This window comes from Gavialis gangeticus, unplaced genomic scaffold, assembly GCF_001723915.1.
Source record: "Gavialis gangeticus isolate Ggan-Ray unplaced genomic scaffold, GavGan_comp1, whole genome shotgun sequence".
In the NCBI taxonomy this organism is placed as follows: Eukaryota; Metazoa; Chordata; order Crocodylia; family Gavialidae; genus Gavialis; species Gavialis gangeticus.
In genome coordinates this window covers 20,675,518-20,698,594 of record NW_017729006.1, presented here as the reverse complement: position 1 = coordinate 20,698,594, position 23,077 = coordinate 20,675,518, and the positions used below count along the sequence as shown (strand labels likewise).

General features: G+C 38.8%; 2 protein-coding genes across 2 annotated transcripts in view; one reads left to right on the top strand and one right to left on the bottom strand.

The window, feature by feature from the left end:
- The window catches only part of SUSD5 (sushi domain containing 5), a 111,182-nt gene extending 109,885 nt beyond the window's left edge, over window positions 1-1,297 (top strand). Inside the window, exon 6 of the mRNA XM_019508715.1 lies at window positions 12-1,297. Coding sequence (XP_019364260.1) covers window positions 12-1,282 — 1,271 coding nt within the window. The 3' untranslated portion in view covers window positions 1,283-1,297. The remainder of the gene's footprint in view (window positions 1-11) is intronic.
- Window positions 1,298-11,124: 9,827 nt separating this feature from the next.
- The window catches only part of CRTAP (cartilage associated protein), a 34,818-nt gene continuing 22,865 nt past the window's right edge, over window positions 11,125-23,077 (bottom strand). Inside the window, exon 7 of the mRNA XM_019508925.1 lies at window positions 11,125-13,115. Coding sequence (XP_019364470.1) covers window positions 13,056-13,115 — 60 coding nt within the window. The 3' untranslated portion in view covers window positions 11,125-13,055. The remainder of the gene's footprint in view (window positions 13,116-23,077) is intronic.

Here is a 23,077-nt window from a genome sequence, read left to right as displayed (position 1 = left end):
AACTTTTTCAGATGAGGCCGAAGCACACATTGACTACGAAGATAACTTTCCAGATGACAGATCTATGCCTGTTGCTGAACATAGGGATGACAGTGGCAAAGAGGAAAGGGAGCAGGGGCAAGAACAGGATTTTTCCCTCTCTAAAGATATAGAGCCAGAAAGGGTTGGAAGCAATGAAGGTGTTACTGAAGCTATGGATTCTACTGAGAAAGGTAGCAAGGCACCAACAGAATCTCCTGTGTCACTACTGAGCCAAAAACACTTATTTTGGTTCCCTGCAGAGGCTTTTAATAATCGTGAGTCAGAGAAGAACACAGATGATTTTATTAAAACACAATTTTCTGATGGTGACAACCACATTGGAGTGAAAACCATCTACAGTGAACCTGATGCCAAAATGATTTATGACACTGAGGATTTCCCTATTGGACCTGTTTTGGTGAACAATGATACAACAGCAGCAAAAGATACATTTGCCATTACTGATGAATCTTGGTTAGATGGTTACCCTGTAACTCAAGAAGTAATGGAGAATGTTGAAGAGAAGGAAGATAAAGTTGATAGCTCAATGGGAACAGAAGATGACATTATCCTTACAAATGACCAACAAAGTCATGTTGAAGTTAGAAAAGTAGGCAATACTTCAGATCCAGAAAAGGATTTAACAAAGATTATGGCTGCCTCACCGAGGATGCATGATTATGGGGTCAAAGAAATGCCAATAGTGCTAACACCTACAAGTGCTCCTGAGAATATAAGTGCTAGCAAAGGCTTTGATGATATCATCAAGTATCACCTAACTACATCTCTGGGATTTGTGACTCATGAGTCTGCCACAACCACAACATTGTATGATCCTACCAGATTAAAAACTGCCACATTAGAAGCCCGTGTAACAGTCAGTCCATTTAATCATATTCCAGATCCAAAGGCAGAACAAACAACAGCAAATCCAATACAAGTGGCAACCACTGTGTCAACTCGGGATGGCATTACTCACCCATCATCTAAAGAATTAATTGAACAAGAAGCTCTCACCCATGGCACTGGAGAAAAACGTCTCCCTACTTCTGAACCTTGTACTGGAGAAGAGTGTCCCAGATCAAGCAAAGGTCCTATGATAGCTGTCACTGTGATTGTTTTATGTTTGCTATTGCTTGCCCTTATATTGGCTGTGTGGTTCTTCAAAAAACGGCAACAGAAAAGTTCTGTGTATAAACTGAATGGAAAAGGTCAGACTAGACACCATCAACAACAACATATTGAAATGCAGAAAGTCTAACCTGAAACTTTATAGAAGGCATTACTCTGAAAGGGGTGGGGGGGGAGAGCATGATCAGATGATTTGCGGATACTGAAATCCATCAGTGAAGGAAGCTGATGGGAAAAAGGACAATGTGAGATAAAAAGGATTTCAGCTTTTGAAATCAGAATTTACCATATCTGACATTTCACAGTCAAGGAATCTATATATTTTTACCACAACGCTCTTGTCTTTTGGTAGGTCTCAACAGGAGAGAATGTGCTTGGTAGCATAATTGGAGATTATCCTGCTTTAATATTTTGCTCATACCAATTGATGAAAACCAACTCTTTGTCTGCTATGTTGACTGGTTAGAGTTGAATGACTAGATTGGTTAGATCACTTTGGTATACTTGCAGTAAAACATGGAGTTAAAGGGAAAATACCTTATTGAGCTACCACCAAGTATTTGTGAGGATAAGCAACAATGATTACAAGGAATGTTTTATGAGAAAAATATTTTCTACAATACTTTTAACGGGTTATATTGCATTTAGAGAGATGATCAAGAAAGATGATCACTAAGGTCTTTTTCTTGAGTGTTGTGAAATTTGGTTGATGTACATTAAATATTTGAGGTTTCTGTAGGGCCATGAAGATATTTTTTCCAAGTGGGGTGGGTCAGCAGGTATTTTTAGCCTTAGGGAAAAAGTGTCTTTTTATATTAAACTTTGTTTTGGGTGGAAATTATGATGTCTCACTGGACTTGAGGCAATACTAGAAAGTGCCATTTTTTTTTAAAATAAGCATGGCAATTTGTCAAAACACCCCTAATTTCAGGAACTATTAGCAGCCTCTAGGTAAAAAGCAAAACAAAAAACAGTTTTCAGGAAAACCCATCAAAAGTCACATAGGTCCTCTGGAACCAGCTGATCAATATACCAAATTTAAATAATAGGCAATAATTTATCTGAAGTGAAAAAGTCATATAAAATATTTTTGCCAGATTACTTGGTGGAATGACTGATGTTCGCCATTTTGTTTTTTGATCAGATAAAGAGGAGTACAAAGTGGGCAGAGATTGAATGTGGGAGATGGGTATCAATTTATTTGATGCCTTATTTTGATTTGGAAAACTATACAAGAAAACTGTCTGCTTGTAATAGTGGAAACTTGTGTCCTTTAGATTGGGTCTTGATACTTCATGGATGCAAACATGGAGGCTTCTTCAATAAAATACACCAATTAAAAACATTTTTAAGAGTAAATATGGACAGAGAAGATTTCTAGCATTGCTAGAATAATTTGGGCCTATTTAGGAAGGAAGGTACTAAGAAAGAAGTACCTTTCCAAATGACAGATGTAGTGCTGGCAACTGTGAATAATCTGCAGGTCAGAAATGAGCTCATCTAGCACTCTACAGTGCATTCTCAGCCAAAATATTCAAGCAGCTCATTAACTATGGAGGAGGACAAGGTGAATTACCACAGAGATGAATTGGTGGAGATCAAAAAGGGCAGATTCTGCCTTCAGTTACAGTGATGTGCACATCCCAAGTAACTCTACTGAGGACAACTGACTCTGTTTTATGAAAAGCAGAATATAGTCCACTATACATAAATCAACTCCCATGCTGGTAATGAAAATAAAGGCCTTTAAAAAAAATACAGCCACATGCTTTGTGAAATAATATGACTTCATAGTGATAGGACTTGAATACCCTTGTCTGGATGCATTCACCACAAAAACGAACTGTACACAAATTGTAAATAGTGTGTTTCCTGATATATGCATGATTGTATGCTGTTATGCATTCTAGAACATGAAATAACTTAGTCTTACAGTTGTAAACTATTTTTACTCGGTAACTTTAAAAAATGGTTTAGCACTAAGTAACTTTATGAAGATTTACCTAAAACATGCTGGGCATGTCTACATGAAATGCTTAACGCTCAGTAGAGTAATTTTACTGTGCATTAGCGCATCACAGCAAAAACCGTGTGCATTGCTACTGTGCATTAGCGCCACCTACTGTGCATTTATGTAGTATCTCATATTAGAGGTACTAAACTTAATACGCAGTAGCAAAGGTGCATTAATACACATGTAGACGTGCCTACTGTGTATCGTATGTATGAACATATACCGAAAAATAAATATGAAGACATCAATTTTAAAGCTTTTTGTTTAACTAAAACATGAAGCCAGTGTTACATTTCTACATAATATTTGCATATGAAGTGCAACTCAAGTAAACAAAATCGATACTTTTAGGCTCGGGAAACAAACATGATGTAAGACAGAAAAAGCAAAGTTACAAATGCAAGTTAACAGGTTTCTTACAAAATACTCAAAAGATGTTTGTTATTCATGAAAAGAAAATGTATATTAACATCATTTTTTGAAATATTTAAAATAAAACAAAGTTACAAAAAGAGGGGGGAAATGACTGTGTTTTCTTGCTCAATCCATCAGACTTACAAACATTTCCAGAGGAAAATATTAGTCTGTCCATCATACAATTCCTGTACCTTGTACAATTCTACAATTCTTGTAGAAATTTTGGAAGTAAAAAGTTAGTAAGTATCTGGTCCTTGTAATTCTTCCAGTTTGTCACAACAAAATATTAACCCTCTGCACTAGAAGGCTGTTTTGCATTTGTGGCTGCTTAGTAACTAAAAAGCCATTGATAAATTGGGAGAAATTTAGAGAAGACCAGTAAAAATTATTGAGCATTGGACTTAAAAAATGACAATTTTAACTCAGCCTTTCTCCTCATCTGCAGCTTGTTACATGAAATAGGATGACAAATGCAAAGATACAAATAAAAATATAAAAATGACACACAAAAGCATCTGGGAAAAGACTAAAGTGAAAGGAGAACTTACTCTGGGTATGAAAGCCACATTGGCTTCGAATTACTAAAGGAAAAACTAAGGGGACTACTATGAAAAAATTAATGGCTGAGAGATCTATTGTCTGGTAGAACAGTCAATGTTACTAGGGAGATCATTACTGTAGCATCTTTCTCAAGGGAAGCTCCAAATTTTGATATTTTAAAATGAGACCAGACAAAACACTAATACAGTTAGAAAAAGCAAAAAGGCAGAGGAACTGAACAGATATCAAATAGATTTTTTCATCCTTCTTATCTTTAGATTCTGAGACATTCTTGACTGCCTTCCCATCCTACAAAGCTAATTTGCTTTCAGTGTTTGAGTATGATCCTACATGAAGAGTGATTAATATTGTGCAGGGTCCAATTGAAATTAACAAGATGCATTCACAGTAGGAAACTCCATTTGTGGCAATAATAGTGGGATCAGTGCCTTCATTAAAATACAAAAACTTCTCATCTCTAGTTTTGAATATACAATTACTGATCAGTCTGGAAATCCTCCTCTCTCTTCCTATGGTTGGTTCATAATTTCCTAACATACTGTTTGTTTCTTTATGCAGTTTCATTGTGTATATCTCCTTTAGGTGTATAATACATTTACCGTATTTCATGACTTATAATGTAATGAGCTTCTTGCTAGTGGTGATAACATTATGTCATTTTTTTAATGTAAAGAACTGAACTTATATGTCCACTCATTTGAAATGCTAAAAAACAACATAACATACATCTCTGGAGGACTGTTTTACAATTCTTATGAAAAAGTGTACATTCAAATCAAATCAAAGAGACGACTTGCCATATTACAGGATTCTGATCCATCACTTTTCATAATCAGTAGTGAGATTGAAATATAGGCAAAAAACTTTAAAAAATGCTAATAATCATAGGACATGTCTACATGTGCAATTAGTGCAATGCAATAAACTCGGGTGCAGTTCAGATGTGCACGTGGGACTGCAGCACATTGAGTCAGGGTGGTGCAACCCTGGCTGGCAGGGGGTCCTGGTAGCCAGCCTGCCATCCCAGGGCTGCTCCAACCCAGTTCAACGTGTTGGGGCCCTCATGCTCCAGCCAACCCTGTCAGCATCTACACGTGTGTTGCAGTGGTGTAAATAACTCTACTGTAGGATAGTACTTATGTTTGGCAATACTATCCTACTGCAGAGTTAATTAGTTTGCTCCAGCCCAATAGTCTTGCACTTGTAAACACGGACACTTTACTGCAGAACTAATTAGTCAGCTCCACAGTAAACATCTTGTGTAGATGAGCCTATATAATCCTATTTTTAAAAAGTGAAATGTTTCATAACTTTGTCAAAGTAAAAATTAGTAACTATGAAAACCACATTAGTTATTAAAATCTACATTAAAGGAAAAATGTTAAAAATAATCAATAAAACTTGGGAAGTTTTTTATGTCAAAATGATTAGTATTTATAAACTTAAAAAATTCAGAACTCCCAACGGAATTCTCTTTCCATACATCACCAGTACTCCTAAGACGAGGGAGGGAGAAGTCTAAGCCACTGACTATTTTTCTGCAAATATATCTCCTTATCCTATATAATACATAATATTGTATATATGTATCTATTTATTTTAATATTTTTCTCTAGGCACTCAGTGAAGAGGAGGTAAGATACAAAGCCCTAATTTGCTGGGGTGTGGAGTCTGATTTACAAAACCTTTGGCTATTTCTTAATTTATTTCTTTTTTGCTTAAACTCCACACTAGGTCATTCAAGTCTTGAGTCCCCAGAAAAAAGAAGTGGCTGTTTAAAGGATGGCAGACAACCAAAAGTTCAGACAGCTGCAATGAAGGATTAGTTGTGGGTTTTTCTCACTGCCCTGCTACAAACTGCATCACAGGTCTATGTTCAAACATTATTAAATGAGAATGTTTTCTCTGGCACCAGTTACTTCTCCCCACAGTTTAAGTATTGATTTTTTTTAACTGAAGTAGCTTTGGTTTACAGCTCACATTAGAACTTAAAAACATATTTCCATAGTAGCTGGCATATACAGGCAACTGTTTATCCTCAATACCAGCCATAATAAACACTTGTATTTTTACAATCCAGCAACTCTTTATCTAACTGCAACTCAATATTCAGACTTGTAAAATGTATATGTTATTAAAATAGGGATTTTTTTTATTAGAACACCTTCATAAAGGCTGATTTCCTGTGTTCACTTCTTCTGTCAGTATCTTCCAATATCAACTTTCTTGAATGCAGGGATATGCAATGGGGATTAGTCAAAGCAAATCATAACCAAAGATTATAATATGGATTTAAAAGGAATAGATTGTTTCAGGCATGTGCCTTACAATTTTATCAAGAACTATGGGATTCTTCTTTAAAGTATGAAAAATGGCACCTCTCTATTCAGACCTGCTTTGCACATATATTCAGAATAACATCCATTTTAATGGCTGGATTTTCTTTTAAGTTTGTGTGTGCGCGTGCATTTCTAGTTTAGGGCTTTGTTTTTGTTTTGTTCTTTTTTACTCCTGTTCACATTGCAAAGCAATGAACTTTCTGGGGAGACAAACAGAGAAAACTGGATTCTATTTTGGCCTATGTATCATCAAGAGATTTAACTAAGTTCTGAAGGCAGAATGTTTTATTGCTGAAATTGTTGCAGGAAGGACCCGGCTTGATTTTCAGTTTGCAAGTTGAATTTGCAGGAACTGATTATCAGAAAAAAAATATTTTACTTCTAAACTTAATGTATTTGAAGGATGGTAAATATGCGATCCCATTTTTAGTAGCTTTTCAGCAGAATTATTTCAGTCTTTGAGCAATGCCAGTCCTACCCTCTGTTTCATTTAAATGAATGTTGCACATCAGCAAAGTGCATTACTAAGAAGCTGGTGAAGCACTGTGGTAGATAAAGAGCTGCTATTAACATGGAAAGGTTCCACACTAGAATTCTCAACGCAGCACTGCCAAATCAACTTATTATTAATTACAAAATTCATAACTACTGCAATCATGGCTCATGCATCAAGAGGTTGTCATTGTACCCAAAAACATTTGGAATGCCAAAACTTGAAACTCAATTTAAATTGAAACGTTGTATAAATTCCCCACCATGCAGAAAGCCTCTGTTCAACATATTACCACAGGACTTCAGTTGTGAGGTGGGTCTTGTGTTGAGGCTGAATTTCACCCTAATATGTTCACTAGTAAGTGCTGACTGCAGTATTTGTTTAATTCATGGAAGACCATTACATACTTGTTTGTGGGCAACAGAGAAGGATCAGAGTGGCTGGCAGCAGCTATCCAAATAGCCACTGGGTTTTCAGAAATGCAGAAAATCATCAGAGACAATTCTACACTTTTACATGAGCAAGAAAGGTCAATGGAAGTTTTGATTGTAAACACATAGGGTGAAAGGCAGTGTTAACAACTTGTGCCACAGCCTCCCATAAAAAGGGAATGGTACTACAAGTGTGTGTTCTGTTCAGAGAAACACTGACAGATACAACATCTTCCTGGTTGAAGGTGGTAGAACTTTCTGCTGGATTTGCCATTTTTCCTCCACGAGAAACTGCATGAATGCTTGTATGGCTCAAGGACTCTCTCAGTAGAATGGTGCATCTCCTGCGAGACATGTAACACTTGTCCACACCCACAGATGCAGGAATAGAGTTTACTTAGCAAATTAGATAGGATTAACATTCAAAAGGATCTTGATAAATTGGAAAACTAGGATATAGACAATAAAATTAAATCCAACAACCAGAAATGTAGGCTACATGTAAGGCAGAAAAAAATACATGTAAATGAAAGAAAAATACACAATGGGAGAAAACTGGCTAAGCAGTAGCACTGTGGAGAAGGATCTGCATAATTTGATGAATCACATCTCAGTATGAGTCAGCAGTGTGATGCCATTGCAGAAAGCAGCTTCAATTTTAGGCTGCATTAGCAGAAGTATTGTATGCAAGACACAGGAGCACTACTACTCAGCACTACTTAGGTCTCAGTCATGGGAAACTGGTGCCACCTTGGAGGGGGGCACATGCCCCCCCCAACGACCAGGGAGCAGACAGTCTCACTGACCAGGGAGGGTCCCCCTGCGGCCAATTTTGCCAAGGGGGGGGCATGGACAATTCCAAGGCAGCCGATTGCTGCGGCCACTTCTGCTCACGGGGGGGGGCACTGGTGCTTCTGCCTGCCTCCCCCCCACCCCTCACCTAAGCAGCAAGCGCGGCTGGTTGGGCATGCACCGGCACTCTCAGGGGGTGTACGTGCACCCCCATGCACCCCTGTGCATTGCCACTGGTCTCAGTGGGTGTCTCTACACAAGATACTACGGTGCAGTAGCAACAAGCTACTGCACCATAGCTCGTTGCCACAGCGCAGAACCATTGCTGGGCACCAACAATGTGGCAAAAATACTGCGCAGTAGTGTTGGGAAAAACAATGTGTGGCAACGGTACTTGCTTGTGCAAATACTAAGTGACTGGGCAGTAACAACTGAGTGGACGCAGCCAGTGGGAGCACTGTGTCCAGTCCTGGGGTTTGTATTTTAAGAAGGATGTGGAGAAACTGGAAAAGAATTAGACACAATACAGATGATGAAGTATTTGGAATGCAACCTCCATGAGGAAAGGTTGAAGGAAGTAGGCAGGTTTAGCTTGGAGAGAATGAGGTTAAGGGGAGATAAGAGAGCAGGTTTCAAATATCTGAAAGAGTGCCATAAAGAAAAGGAAGAACTGCTCTTCCATGCCATGGAGGGAAGTACATAAGGCAACGGGCTTAAACTGAAGCAAAGCAGATTTGGATCAAATTACAGAAAGAAACCCCAAGCTTCTTAACTGTAAGAACTATGGGACAATGGGACAAGCTGCTTAGGCAAGCTGTAGAATCTTCTTAACTGGATATTTTCAAGAAGAGGGTGGATAGGCATCTGGAATGGCTTAGGAACAGCACATCCTGCAGGGGGCTGAAGTACATGACCCTTGAAGCTCCTTCCAAGCCTATGAATCGCCATATGTGTATAAAGCCACATGTTAGAAATCAGTATGGGACACACTTCATTCAGAGCTACCACAAATTTCCAGTAGTTTCAACAAAATGCACTCCAACAGCATAAGGGCTATGTTATAAGTAGTTGAAAAAATGTTAAAGGAAGTGGAACTGTAATAAAAATCTTTCTAATCTGGCAAAAGCTGCTATGGCAAAGGTACATGTCTGACAGCTGGAGAAATCTGGAAAAAGGGGTAGAGGGAGAACAACGCTACCACGTGCATCTCCATGCCTCCCAAGAAAAACTGGCAGAAAATGGGAGATGATACTTATTGCAGTTATGCAGTGCAGCAACAGAACAAAAATCACTTGAAAGGATTTGACAATACTGAAAAAAATTATCACTGAAGAAAAGTAACTGGAAGAGAAGCTATTCCTCATTAGAAAAGAACTAGAATTGTACACCTTTCCAAGCTTATTAAAACTGAACTGGCTTGGGACCATAGGTAATGGAAATCAGAAAAGCCAAAAAATCCACAAAACACATGAAAAAGTAACTACCGTTTTAGAAGGCCACAGGAATAATTGATGAGTTCCCCGCATAGGCTGAAAAGGAGTGGAAGTGGAGATCAAAATAATCAGATGTAGGTAAATTGGCACATCTAAAGGAAAGCCAGTGCAAATGGACAACTCAGTAAGTTATGGAGCTTCAACCTGAAAATGCACATCATGAGATTTTAGCTAAAAACCTGAGAACAGCAAACAGGATTGAACATGAAAATAAACTGGTTCCAGAACGTTTAAGACAGAATCACAAGCTAACAGGAAAATTAGTAACACCCTGGAACCATCCAATGGTTAAGTAGTCATCTGCTGAATAGAAAAAGTAAGTGTTCAAACACAGAAGGTATGTTCACCCCTAGTGTAATCCCACTGAGGTCAAAGTGGCTACAGCAGAAATTAGTTTGATACGCAGTGCTTCATTAATGGGCTCAGAAGTGTGCCAATAATATTTAGTTATTCAAGAGGAAAGAATTCTTGTGAGTGATATCTTTTATTGGACCAATTGTATGGTTGCTATAGACATAGGCAAGCTTTTGAATATCACAATACCTTTTCTTAGGCCTCATTCATTCAATTTTCATGTCACCCTCCCCAAGAAGGCTCAGGGTGGTTTCAATATATGGTTCAATTTACTACATATTCTCATAGTATTGTGGTTCATATTACTGTGAAATGCTCAGGAAATATTCAGTGGAAAGAAACAAACATGGGTGGGAAGGACATAACAGATTTAGGGTTCAAATCTATGCTTTCTTTCACCTTTAGGAGTACTTTCTGCCTTGGGTCAACTGTTGCCATTTTGACTTAGAAGCATGTTTCATCCACTTTGTGTCCACTCAAGATGCAAAGTTGTGGCACAGATCAGGCCCAGTAACTCAAACAACAGGCTCCAGTTTTTAAAGTTATCTTTAAGGCACTTTATTTTTGTAATACAGTAGCACCTAGTGGCCCCAAAAAAGAATTGTCCACCAAGTTAGGCAACATACAAACAAGCAATTGGCAGATGTTCCTCGTTCTACAGAAACGACAAGTGGGTTTGGCAAAACACAAGAACAAAATAAAACCAAAAGAAGAACCAAGATTGTAATAACAATAACAAAGGCAAATGTGCATTAAAACATCCTCTTAAATTGCCTCAACACCAGTTGTAATACGAGATGCCGAGTCAAGAGACCCACAGCAAATAAGACATTCAGCCAGATGATTTTAATTTCAGGGGCAAATTTCTGGAGGGAGAAGCTAGAGAACATCCTTCCACATCTCTCTGAGAGCCAAAGAGAGGACAGAACTCCAAAGTGGCCGCTTCTCCAAAATTTAATACTAAACACATTTATTTCTTGAAAACAGAATAACCCAGTAGGATACTGACCATAAGATAACATAATGGTATGTATAGAATGAAAGCTACCTTACAATAAACTGTTTACATTTTTTTTAAAAGGCAAAGAAGTTGAATTCGCACAAAAGTTACAATAAATACAAGCACAATGTTGTGAAGAACAATAAGTGCAAGGAAATCTGAAATGTGCCACCTCTGCTGAAGCAGTTAGGCACTGAGTAAGGCCAAATTCTCCTATTATATGGTCATAAATTCATTGAAGCTGATGGAGTTATGCTGGATTTAGTGTTATGACTGTGTACAGATTTTGGCTCACTGGCTTCAATGGATTAATCAGGATTTACACTGGAGAATCTGAGGTGAGTATATATCTCTAATCATATTTCAAAGTATTCCATTCTGACTAGTGACTGAGAGATAACCAAAGACACTTCTTCCTTAACCTGTGGTTTTCCTTTGGTTCTCTGGTGTAGTTGGGAATCAAACACACAAGTGAATTTGCAGCAGTGATGGGTGGTTCAGCAAGAGTTCACATTCTTTTTACTGAATTTGCTCTCACAGTTCAGCTGCTCACATTGGATATCCAAGCAAGGGCTCAGTTTAGTTCATGCAAGAGGCTAAATACCCTTGTCTCCAATTAAAGGGAACAGGGCTTACTTACTGGCAGGAGCCATCTTAAAAAAAGAAAGATATGAAACGCAAAGCCAAAATCCCAGCTTTGTTAAAGTGAATGGGCCTTTTTTGTTATTGATTTCAATAGAACAGTATTTTACCAGTTACATTTAAATATTTTTCGTGGCTTTAGAAACACTTACGCAACATGATCTTGACCTGTATATAATAGACGTCATCTTTTCAGTCTCCCAACACTTTCTACCTACCACTAGCAGGTGGCAGTCAAATGCTTGTTGTGCTGACCGAATATTTTTACCTTTATTTCCTTTTATGAGTAAAAATATGCAGGCTGCTCAAACTGAAACAGCTTGATCATACACACCATTCTTTGTATTTTTACAAGATTAAATCTTCACATGGGCAAGGATTACTTATGAAAGCAGAGATCTGCAGGACTGAGTTTGAAATGACGGAGCAAGAAATGAGAAGAGCAGGAAGGACAGAGTTGATTCAATAAATAGCTAAGTGACCTCCTGCTTCATGTCATAGAACCTGACTTTTTTTTTTAAAAGATCAGAATTACCAACAGAAGGAAGTTCTCAAAGCAAATGTAAAAGTAGAGCTGTGCTTTGTTTAAAACCTTATTTGAGGTCTGGAACACTTTTCCTGTGTAATGTGCTGGCAACTCTGATGCCCTGAGATTTCCAATAATTTTACTGTTTATCATGGGGAAAGCCCTACTCAAACAATATTGTTACACACCTCAGACAACCTTGACAGTTGGTACACCCTCCTCAATAACTTATTTCAGTGGTTTTCAAACTTTCTAAAAAGCACAGAACCCTCTCATACTACTTTTCTCGCCCCAGAACCACTACCCCTATCCTAAAGATTGATGTGGAGCCAGGTGACCTGGCCGGGCAATGGTGGCACACCATCACCCAGCCAGTTCTGCCATTACTTCTGGTCTCTTTGCTGAACGCCCGATGAACTATCACTGACCCCCAAAATTCTGTGGACCACGGTTTGAAAACCACTGGCTTAATTCATAACTTGGCAAAACCCCTTCAGAGTTGGCCTATTATAATTTACTAGAGCAATTTGAGTGAGGAAGCTCAATGACAGTTCAGAGATTCTGAAGAGCTTGTTTTTGTTTTTAAATACTATTTTAAAGAAATTGAAGTCAAGATCAAATCACACGTGCCTCACATGTATTTGAAAACATACAAGCCACACTTGTGAAAAGGTCAGTGCAACATGGTGGTAATCCCACGGAAGTGTTTCTTGTGAGCTTTGACTGAGCTTAAAAGTACAACTTCAAGGTGTTGCTAACATGAGTTACAAATACAGAAGATGATATGAAGGAACAACAGTGGCTCTTCACTTAAAAAGAGAGAGATGTGTGGTTTTATTCATCAGGATTCGCTGTTCTCATCCACTTCTAGGAGTTCATCTAGGAATTCCACAACTTCACCCTAAAAAGATTCAAGTTAAGCAGGAAACAAGTTAATTATTGACAGTAAAATGACTGAGTAAAATGCTGGACATCTCAACCAAGAACTAAGCTGCAGCAAAAGCTATCAGGGACAGACTTGTTCTACATAGCACTTTACACATGTTCAAGTTATCACAAAGAGCTGTTACAAGTAATGAAATGACCCAGACCGGTGTCAAGCACTGGCTAGAAGCAAAATACAGACATTAACAAAGGAAAATATGATCCACAGTAGGTTTATAGAGTTTTAAATACAGTATGCTTAAGGAAATTTCTAGATTACAAGAAAAATAAGCAGACAGACATCTTCAGCTTACACAAAAACATCCAATAAAATTAAGAAGTTGCAACTTCACATTGAAAATCAAAACACTTTAGAAACCTCAGAAATTCAAAGTAAACGTTCTGCAAACAGCTCTTAACTTTAATCTTGTATCATAGCTTGTTCTCCCAATGCATAAACCTGCTCCATGTGTTCACCGTTCCTCACAACATGCATCTTCCATATTTCAAGTACAAATCCACAACTTTAAGTACAGCTAAAAATATTATAAAACAGAGCTTTTGCAATCTCTTTGTGATTGGAATCATAGGGTTCTGATTTGTGGAAACACAGAGCCAGAATTAATGCTGAAGAATTTTTACTTTTATGTTCTAATTTAACTGAAATTTTTTTCAGCACCATACTTTTTTCTGCACAAAATTTAAAAACCTCATTTTTTTTTTTTTAGCTATGAAGATCGATCCTGGCTTGCATTAAGCTTCAATCATCTCCCACACTGTACCCTGACAATAGGAGTGGAAATGGTGCACTTGCATTCTCCCCAGCCCACTTTGATTCATGCTTCACCCAAAGTATAAAACCAACTGTCTGGCAGTGGCAGCAACATTTCTAGGCAGGAAATGCTGAGGGAGTCAACTGACCTCATGGCTCATTATAACCTACCTGATTACCTTCTAAACTCTGCATTGCACAGGAGTTAATGACCCTCTCTTCTTTTTAGTGGTCTTGATGTTCCACCAATCAAGTTATTTTTTGTTCTTCAATTCTGCTGTCTGTTAGCTCCTCCTGGTAACATAGCTCCTATTTCACAGCCCTGCAGGTTGTTTTCAACTCATTCCAATGAAGTTATATTTGTTTTCATTTTAATTTTTAACTAAATAACACAGCCCTAGGCCACTAGCATATTAATACAGCTTCTAGTTTATTTTTAACTGGAGAAAAACATGTGTTGTTTCATACGTGATGAAGCACCTCACCATCTGTACCCTCCTGTTTTCAAAATTCTAGATCGGGGTGGGCAAAATGCGACCTAGGGGCTGGATGCGGCCTGCCAGGCCATTCTATCCGGCCCACGGCCCCCCCCTAAAATTAAGAAAATTAATATTTATCTGCCCCTGGCTGCCTGTCAGGCGGTCCTCGATGGCTTGCCAAAGGTCAGCAAGCAGCCCTCTGCCCAAAATAATTGCCCGCCCCTGTTCTAGATCTACCTCTGTCTGCAAACTCATTTCCTTGGCACATTCTACTTATTCCTAAACCCTCCTCCCATGTACTTCTTGATATCTGCAGTACTGTTTTGTTCCTCTTCAGATGCTTCTATGGCCCTCAAAACATCCCCTCAAAACATTCTGCCTTACATTCAAGTCATCATTGATCAGCTCCTCTTCTTTTGACCCACGCTCATTCTAGTGCTGGTTAAAGCTTGGAATTTCTTTCTTACAGGAAATTCTGTTTGTTTGGGAAACAGCTACTCTAAATTTGACCAAAAACAAAAATTCAAGGTTTCCCATAAGAGACAGCTGAATGACATATTTATAGCAATGACAACGGTTCAATGTTGACGTCATATGTTATTTTATAAAATAAGACAAGAAGTGTCTGACAACAATATGTTTCAAAATGATCCCTCCCCAAAAGTTCAACATACTCTGTTAATATTTGAAACAAAAATCTAAATTAGCTTTTTTATTTTTGGAAAGTATTCCATTGAAAAATCTGAATGGTTTGTTACGGTTAAGAACTAGGAATATCATAATTAATATAATATTTGTTTTCAACACAGTGGATCTTTATTTGAACTGTCATTCTTTTTTTTCTTCTACTTCTATTCCATTGACTGTATTTATTTTCTAGGTATACTGTCTGTAGACTATGAAGTTTGGAGCAGTGTTTTTCCTTATCCCTGTAAAGCATCATGCTGCATTATGGTGCAAGAAAAGGTGTTTACAATGGTAGCTAAATTTTAAGCAAGTTTTTGTCTGAGAATGTATTTATCATAAGGCACAGAGCACACCAAAAGATCCAATAGTGGTTTGAATCTAGACATTTTTTTCATTCCCCTGAACAGATGGGGAAAGAGATTATATCCTCCGTGGTCAGTAAAAGGAATGTAAAGAATTGGTGTAGTTCTGGTTATTTTAAGCATATTTTATAAGCATATTATGGTCATGATTAAAATAATATCAAGTTGTTTAAAACTGGGAATTAGCAAGAACAAAAATAATCTGAAACAAAATAATAAATAGGACGTTAGCCTTATGAAATAAGTGCTGCTCTTGCTCCTACTTCATAGTTTTGTCTTAAAGCTTTGCTGGAGCTTCTGCAAACTATAAAGTGGTTTCAGCAGCTCCTGAAGGATGATAGTTTATTTTACTTTTAACTCACTAGAAACATCTGTGCATTCAATTCAATAACAGTGGACGAAACAAATATTACCAGGTGCTTCATGGTCTCTATTTATCATTTTGGTTTGAAGCAGCTTAAGCAATATTGAAAAGGGTAAAAATTTCTCTGTAGTTAAAAAATAGTTAAATTTTGTTAAAAATACTTTGAATCAATAGAGCCTTCCATCTGGCAGTCTTAAAACACTTTACAAATATGAATAAATAAAGCCTCCCAACACTCTAGTGGAATAACCATCATCACCCAAATGTTATGGATAGAGAAACCAAGGTAAGAGAAGTGTTGTCTCAAATTTTCAAGGATAATCTCTAAATTTGCCTGAGTAAGATGTTGGGTGCATGTCTTAAGAGTTGAGCAGTTGCATCTCCTACTGACTCACTGTAGTTATTAGCATTCAGAGGTCCTTGATTTAGCTCAGATTTTTTTTCAATGTCTTAATAACATATAATAATAAATGGAACAGGATGAAAGAGGAATTTTCTTTTCACTGTACCTACAAAAAAGGCAACCTTCAAAAGCTAGATGAAATGGGAAGGGCATGAAATTCTGACAGTATTATCTCCAATATGAGCATAATTGGGGGAGAACACACTCCCTGCATCACTGCTGTGATTTAAATAACCTGACGTCCTCAAGCTCTGACGATAAAAAACATAACTGATTTCACATTATGGAATTTTATGCCCTACTCCTTATCAATAATACAGTATGTTCCAAAGACACTGATGCTCTGGCCAGAGTTCAGAGCCTTTTGTTTGGACCCCAAAGTGTGTCAAAGTTGCGTAAAAACAAGTAGTACTTAAAAAGAAGGTGCTATATGGGAATAAGAAAGAAATAAGGGTATTTGACCAAAATCTCACATCGTCTAAAACTCAAATAGGTTTTAATATCTAAGGAGAAATGAAAAAAAAATCAGTATGGAGTACAAATCCACAGACTGAGCACAAATAAGTACCCAGAAAATCTGCTGCACCTGAATTGCAAACAAATATGTTTTTGCCTGCTCCTGTCATCAGAAGGGGAAACATTTGTATGTTATACATATTTTGGGTGGTGATCACATAGAAAGGCAGTCTAGGTTATAGTGGAATGTAAGAAGAGCTCATTACATTATCATGCTAAAACCTATGAATAGAGATCACAAGCCTTGACCCATTAGCACCTACATGACAGGGCATCATCTCTTTGTTGGGAATGCAGAACTGAAATAAAAAGGCATTTTGCATTACAGAGGTTAGCAAATGTTTCACAAGTGTTAATTCTAATGAAAACAGCTTCTTGTCAATAGATGCTAATAGTTTCATACCAGCCTGATTGTGGCAAGTGCTTAATACCTCCTACAAGATACTTAGTGCCCCCAACTCTCCCAGTGAACAATAAATATAATGACAGTAATGTTGCCTCAAATTAGGTTACCTTGGGAACTGAATCCAGAATATAAATTCACAAGAATTTACTACTTCAGATTAAATGACTTGTCAACTAGCAGAGAGGCAGTTTCACCACTAGTCAGGAACAACACGCATACTACATTAGTGTGGGTTACATTAATATGGTATATGGAGGCCATGGTTATTAATTTGGATGTGAAATAAACATACATAGCAAGTGGTCAACCTATTACCTTGATGACACCAAGATAAATTACTCAGAAATTATCCTGAAAAGGAAATACGAGGCCCTAGATTTTATTTTTTTACAAGTTAATTGTTCAGGCAACACTTGAAACAGCTCACCATGTCATTATGCGGAAAAAGATATAAACCCCTTAAATTACTTCTGATAGATATGGATGGTGTTAAAAACTATGCTTGGGGTTTTATCCCATGTTTGTGTATCAATGTTCTCAATTTCTGATGTAATATTACATTTACACGTGCACACACAGAGCAAATACACATATGACACAAAATTATAAAGTACATCCATTTAGAAGCAGCATCAGCATTCAAGAAATGTCCAGCCAATTTATGCTTCATTACAGCCCACTTGAGGCTGACAGCTGAGCAATTCTATCCTTCCAGCATGTACCAGCAATATTGGGCCAGCACTCTACACCATAGAAAGGAAAGGTACATTTGAACCGCAACTATTTATGTATGCAAATACATATATGGAGATATTATACTCAGATAAAAAAGCAGCAGAAAAAGTCAAAGATGCCAATATTTATTCATCTCTTATTTAGTATGAAAATATTATCATCATTATTATAATTATTGTTACTATTATTGTTGTTATTGCTACTATTATTAGTAACAACTACAATAACAATAATAAAAATACTTGTGGTTCTTTGCAATTCAAATTGACCAAGTAAAAATCTCTCAAAATATCATTTTAAAACACAGAATATATGGACCAGGAGCTCAATTTTTATAAATAGGTCCATCTCTCAAAGTTAGAACTAGAGCAGATTACAGCATCTGAAAATCAGGCCCATTAACAGCAATGCAAAGATACTATTCATTTTGCTGTTTTAAAATCTATGTAATTCATATAACCCCCAACATTTAAATTAAGCCCTCTAAGGATCCTTCTTATACAGGGTATTCATTACATGTCTGAACAGAAATCAAGATGTATCATTATTCCTGTGCCAAGCCTACTTTTTAGTAATAACTTTGCAAGAATGACAGCACTGTGTAATGTTCTTGTAACTTTATTGTGGAAACTCAATACGGATATTTAATAATAAGTACTTAAAAAAACATATTTTATAGTGAGTTGGTGTTAATATTTTCTGTCACCTCTCATACATTAAATATTTGAAATAGAGTTTTTCATTTCCGTGTGGAAAAACATTAATAAAGTAACAGGAATGAGGCAGTATTTCTAAATGACACATGCAAAAATCATTACTGTGTATTCAGGCCCCTGTAACTTCTGCACTGTTGTTGGAAGAAGCAACTTGTTCACACTTGCTGTACTACTGGGGTTTAAAAAGGCATGTGTGGTGCAGGACAAAAGAGCAGGAGAGAATTAACTATGTGATCTGAGAATTAAGATACCTTCCATGGAGAAAGAAACTGCTTATCAAGTGAGTCCTTTTAATAGACAACTGCTCAATCAAAAACTGATGGTGAAGTAATTTCCTTTTCAGATTACAACATAGGGTGCGTGGCTTACAGGTGATGCTACTTGATAGCAATGTTGATCCACAACAAGTCACAGAAGACGTGGTCTACTGCCTGGCAAGGAAGTGGGAGTGAGTGGGGTTGCGAAGAAACATGGGGAAAAAATTTTGTAATGAAGGAAGTGAATGGGGACTGGGGAGGTTAGAAACTGAGGCTGGGTAGGGCAGGGCAAGGATGCTTTTCTAAGTACGGAGCAGAAGAATAGAAGAGAGTGGGGTGGGGTGAAATTTTTAAATTTTGGGGTATTTTTAGGGAGTTTTTGTTATGTTATCTTGAAAGTTTATCTGTTTTTATAAGTTAATATTGTCTTTTATTGTAAGTCATCCTGAGCCTTTTTTTAGGAAGGGCACCATAAAAATCTAAAATAAATAAATAAGAAATCTGTGATTTTAAAATGTAGAAGTCAAAGGGAAGTTTTCTCCCTTCTTTCCAACTGTTAATGTAACAACTTTTCCTGTAACACTCACTATGTTGTGTTTCCTTCAACTCTCCTGTCAATTTGGGGCAGAATTTTTGATCTTCCAGCCTGTTTGTTCCCTCTTACTAGAGCTGCCTACTTTAGGGTTCCCTCAGTACCATCCCAATCACTCTCCAGCAGCTGGCCAAAATATGCACCACAGGCTTGCACCACTTTAGAGCAGATTGTTTTAAAGACTATAGGCTTTTTACAAACAAAGAATTAATTCCAGAGATATGGGTACTTTGCAGGGAAAGACAATCCCCAGCAATCATAAAGACTAAGTACAGACAGTTAAAAAGCCAGAGGCTGAATAGATTTAATCTTTGCAGGTTAGTCTAAACCACGTAGACTAAACCAAGAAGCAAGTGAACAGACATTCACTTCTGATTCTGGAAATGCAGCTACATGCCTGAATTGGCTCAGGCGAGAAGTTGGGGGTGCTACAGCACACTTCCCAGCCACTGCCAAAGGGAAGAGAGGAAAGATGCCCTCCAAGGCTTCCTCCCCCGCTCCCTGCTTAAGTGGTTAAGTCCCCTCCCTTGAGTGTGGCCAGGAGGCTGAGGCCACAGGAAGGGGGACTTTAAATACCCCTCCTTGGCCCGCAACTTTAAATCCCCCTCCTTGGCCCGCATGGGCTCCAACCCCAGTTTGCCTGGGGGAATAGTCCCTGCCAGAGGCTGGGAGGGGGAGGAGAGGGCTGAGTGGTGGGGGGGGTATGGCTATGCCCCAGTCAAGGGCTTGCACATTGAGGTGGGGAGGCCCTCCCCGGGTGCATGGGATTGCAGCCCTGGTCTGCCTTGAGGAGAGAGGGGCAGACCCTGCCAGGCCCCTGCCCCCTATTCGAGCAGAGCGGGGTCGTGGCTACGCCCAAGCTGGGAGCTGGCAGGCTGAAGCAGGGAGGGTGGTAGACCCTGGCTGGAGTCCCTTGCGGGCAGGGGCAGGGGTTTAAACACCTCTCCCTCCCCTCTGCCTCAGCCTGCCAGTCTGGCCAGCGTCTAGCCATGACCCCTCTCTAGCAGGGAGCAAAGGAAAAGGCTGAGGGGCAGCTCCACCCCGCCAGGCAGACTGGGGTTTAGAGTTAGGTTTCCCACTGCCACCCACTTCTCAGCCAGCCAGAACAGTGATAGTGCTCCAGCTAGGGAGAAGAAGGGTGGGGCCAGCCCTGCTCTGCTGAAGCAGACAGCACAGCCCAGGGCTGCAAAGCATCCTGGGATGCTGGGGGACTGAGAGTTAACTTAAACCGGGAAGGGATTTGAGACAGAAGCTTTATAAACCGATTTGACCTAAATCAGTTAAATCTGATACAACATCTAACCAGGTTTATCTTAAACTTGTTTTGGCCATTTTGTAAGTGTTTTAAGTGCACTAAACTTCTGTTCTGTTACAGGTTTAAACTGGTTTCTGGTCACTTAAACTGGTTTATGTGTCACTTGTGTCCCTAGCCTAAGGCAGTTCAATATAAATAACTCAGCCCATTGCTGTTCCTATGGACATTACACTTAGAGTGACTCTGCATCTATTATCTCAGCTTATGGAAGAGGAGGAGGAGGGGAGGTGGGGACTGGCTGGATTGAAGGCAAATGTGACCCTTCCCTCACAAAACAGAAATGGCAGTACAGCTCTTAACCTTTTCTGCCTCTTTTGGGGACCTTGGATGCTTCTGCAGCTAGAAGGAGCTTGTGGTAAGCAAGGAATAAGGGGCCAGAACTGATGCAGAACAACAAAAGGTAATGCTCCACTGGGACCTGCAAGTGCTAGCCACAAAGCCCTGCAGGTTTTTCCGCAGAAAGAAGGGTATGTGTGAAACCTTCTTCAGACTTCACCAGGCCCTGGTTATTTTGTTCCAAAGCACTCACCACACACAATTTTCCTGATCACCTCCTGCAAAACTCATCTTGACTATGGTAATGTGTTGTTTCATGGGGAATATGTTATGGATTACTTTAATAACAGATGAAACAGAAGAGTTACTGCCAGAAAAAACAAAAACAAAAGCTTATTCCGTATGCAGTGCTTGGTGCTAAAGGTGGTCTCCATAATCCCTTCTACAGCAATGTGTCAAAGACCATCGTGGAGGAATGCTTCCCTCCCTCCTTAGTTACTTCTTTCAGTTATAAAGTAGAGGCTAAGCAAAGAGAAAATTACAAAACAAGTTTATTCTTAAGTCTGAAGTAAAATATGGTGGCTAACCCTGGTATTTTCACATAAGAATAGGGTATATGAAAAGTACCATATTTACTTAAATTCAAGATGAGGTTTTTTTCCTCATTTTCCCCACCCCATTGCCTCTACCCCACCCCATGCAGCCTCTGCCCCCCTAACCTCCCTCCCTGCTTCTTAACCTCTGCCTCCAGCAGGGCTCAGCTGCACTGCAGCCAAGGCAAGGAGCATATGGCTGCTATGGCTCCAGCCCCATCCAGTAGCAGTGACAGTGGTGACAGCAGCTCCAGCTCAAGCTCCAACACCAGGTCCCAGGTGGAGCTGCTGCAATAGCTGCTGTGTGGCTGGGCTGAGGCTGGAGCAATCATATACTCTATGCCCCAGGCTAGTGCAGGACTAGACCCCTGCCAGAGATGGAGCATAAGTGGCAAGACGAGGGGAGGGGGGGCAGTGTTGAGGGAGGCAGGCACCAGGAGGATGCAGGCACACAGGGGACAAGTAACAGGGGTGCAGGCACCACGGTGCAGGGTGCAGACACTGGGGAGGGGCAAGTGGTATGGGGACAGGGGTCAGACTGTTTGATTCCTGCACTGCCTACCTTCCCAGGTGCAGTGCTGGGGGGGAAGAATTTAAGACCACCCTCCAATAACAAGATACTATGCAACTCTTTATAGACATACTGTACTTCTGAAGTAACATATTAACCAAACACAACCTATAGTTTTTTTCTAAACCTAATCCTTTAGGAAGCCTTATAACATGGTCTGTTATACAGTTTGAACCAGTAGTGGCAACTGAAGATTTTTTCCATCTTTCTAAAGTCTCATAATTTAGCTGTGGAACACTATCTTTAGCAAAGGTTTAGGTCACTCAAACACTAAATAAAGCTCAGATTTGTAACTGCTTCTAAAATTTAAAATATTGTTTTTGTCACTGAGTCAAAAAATCACAAAGGTGACTTCTATTTTCTCTTACATTTAACTAGAGAACACTTCAACAGTAGCTGTTACATGAAATATATGTCCTAGGTTTCAATCTCAAGGATAGTATAACTCTAATATGTATTACATACAGCATTTATTTTGATACCAGAAGTGAGCTATTCCTAACTTTAACATGGAGAAGGGAAGATGAGGACCACACACAGTTTCAACTGAAAGGTAGTTTGTTTTCTTAAACCATGATTTATATTTTTTTCCAGCTGTGTGGAAGAAAAAAATATGGCCTTTCACCAATTTAGCTATTTTCCTGAACAGAAGAAGTACATATATCATTTCATGCTGCATAGCAATCATGCTGTGTCATAGCATCATGTCAATTGACCATGAATGCCAAGCAATCAAGAAATAAGGGATGACCAAAATGCAATGGTGCAATAAGAAATAATTAAGTTAACATGACTAAATTCTAACTTTCTTCAGAGAGTCACTACTACTGGGACAAAATGAGAATAACTTTGAAATCTAGTTTAAGCTAAATTAAATAGACTGGAAAAAACTTTT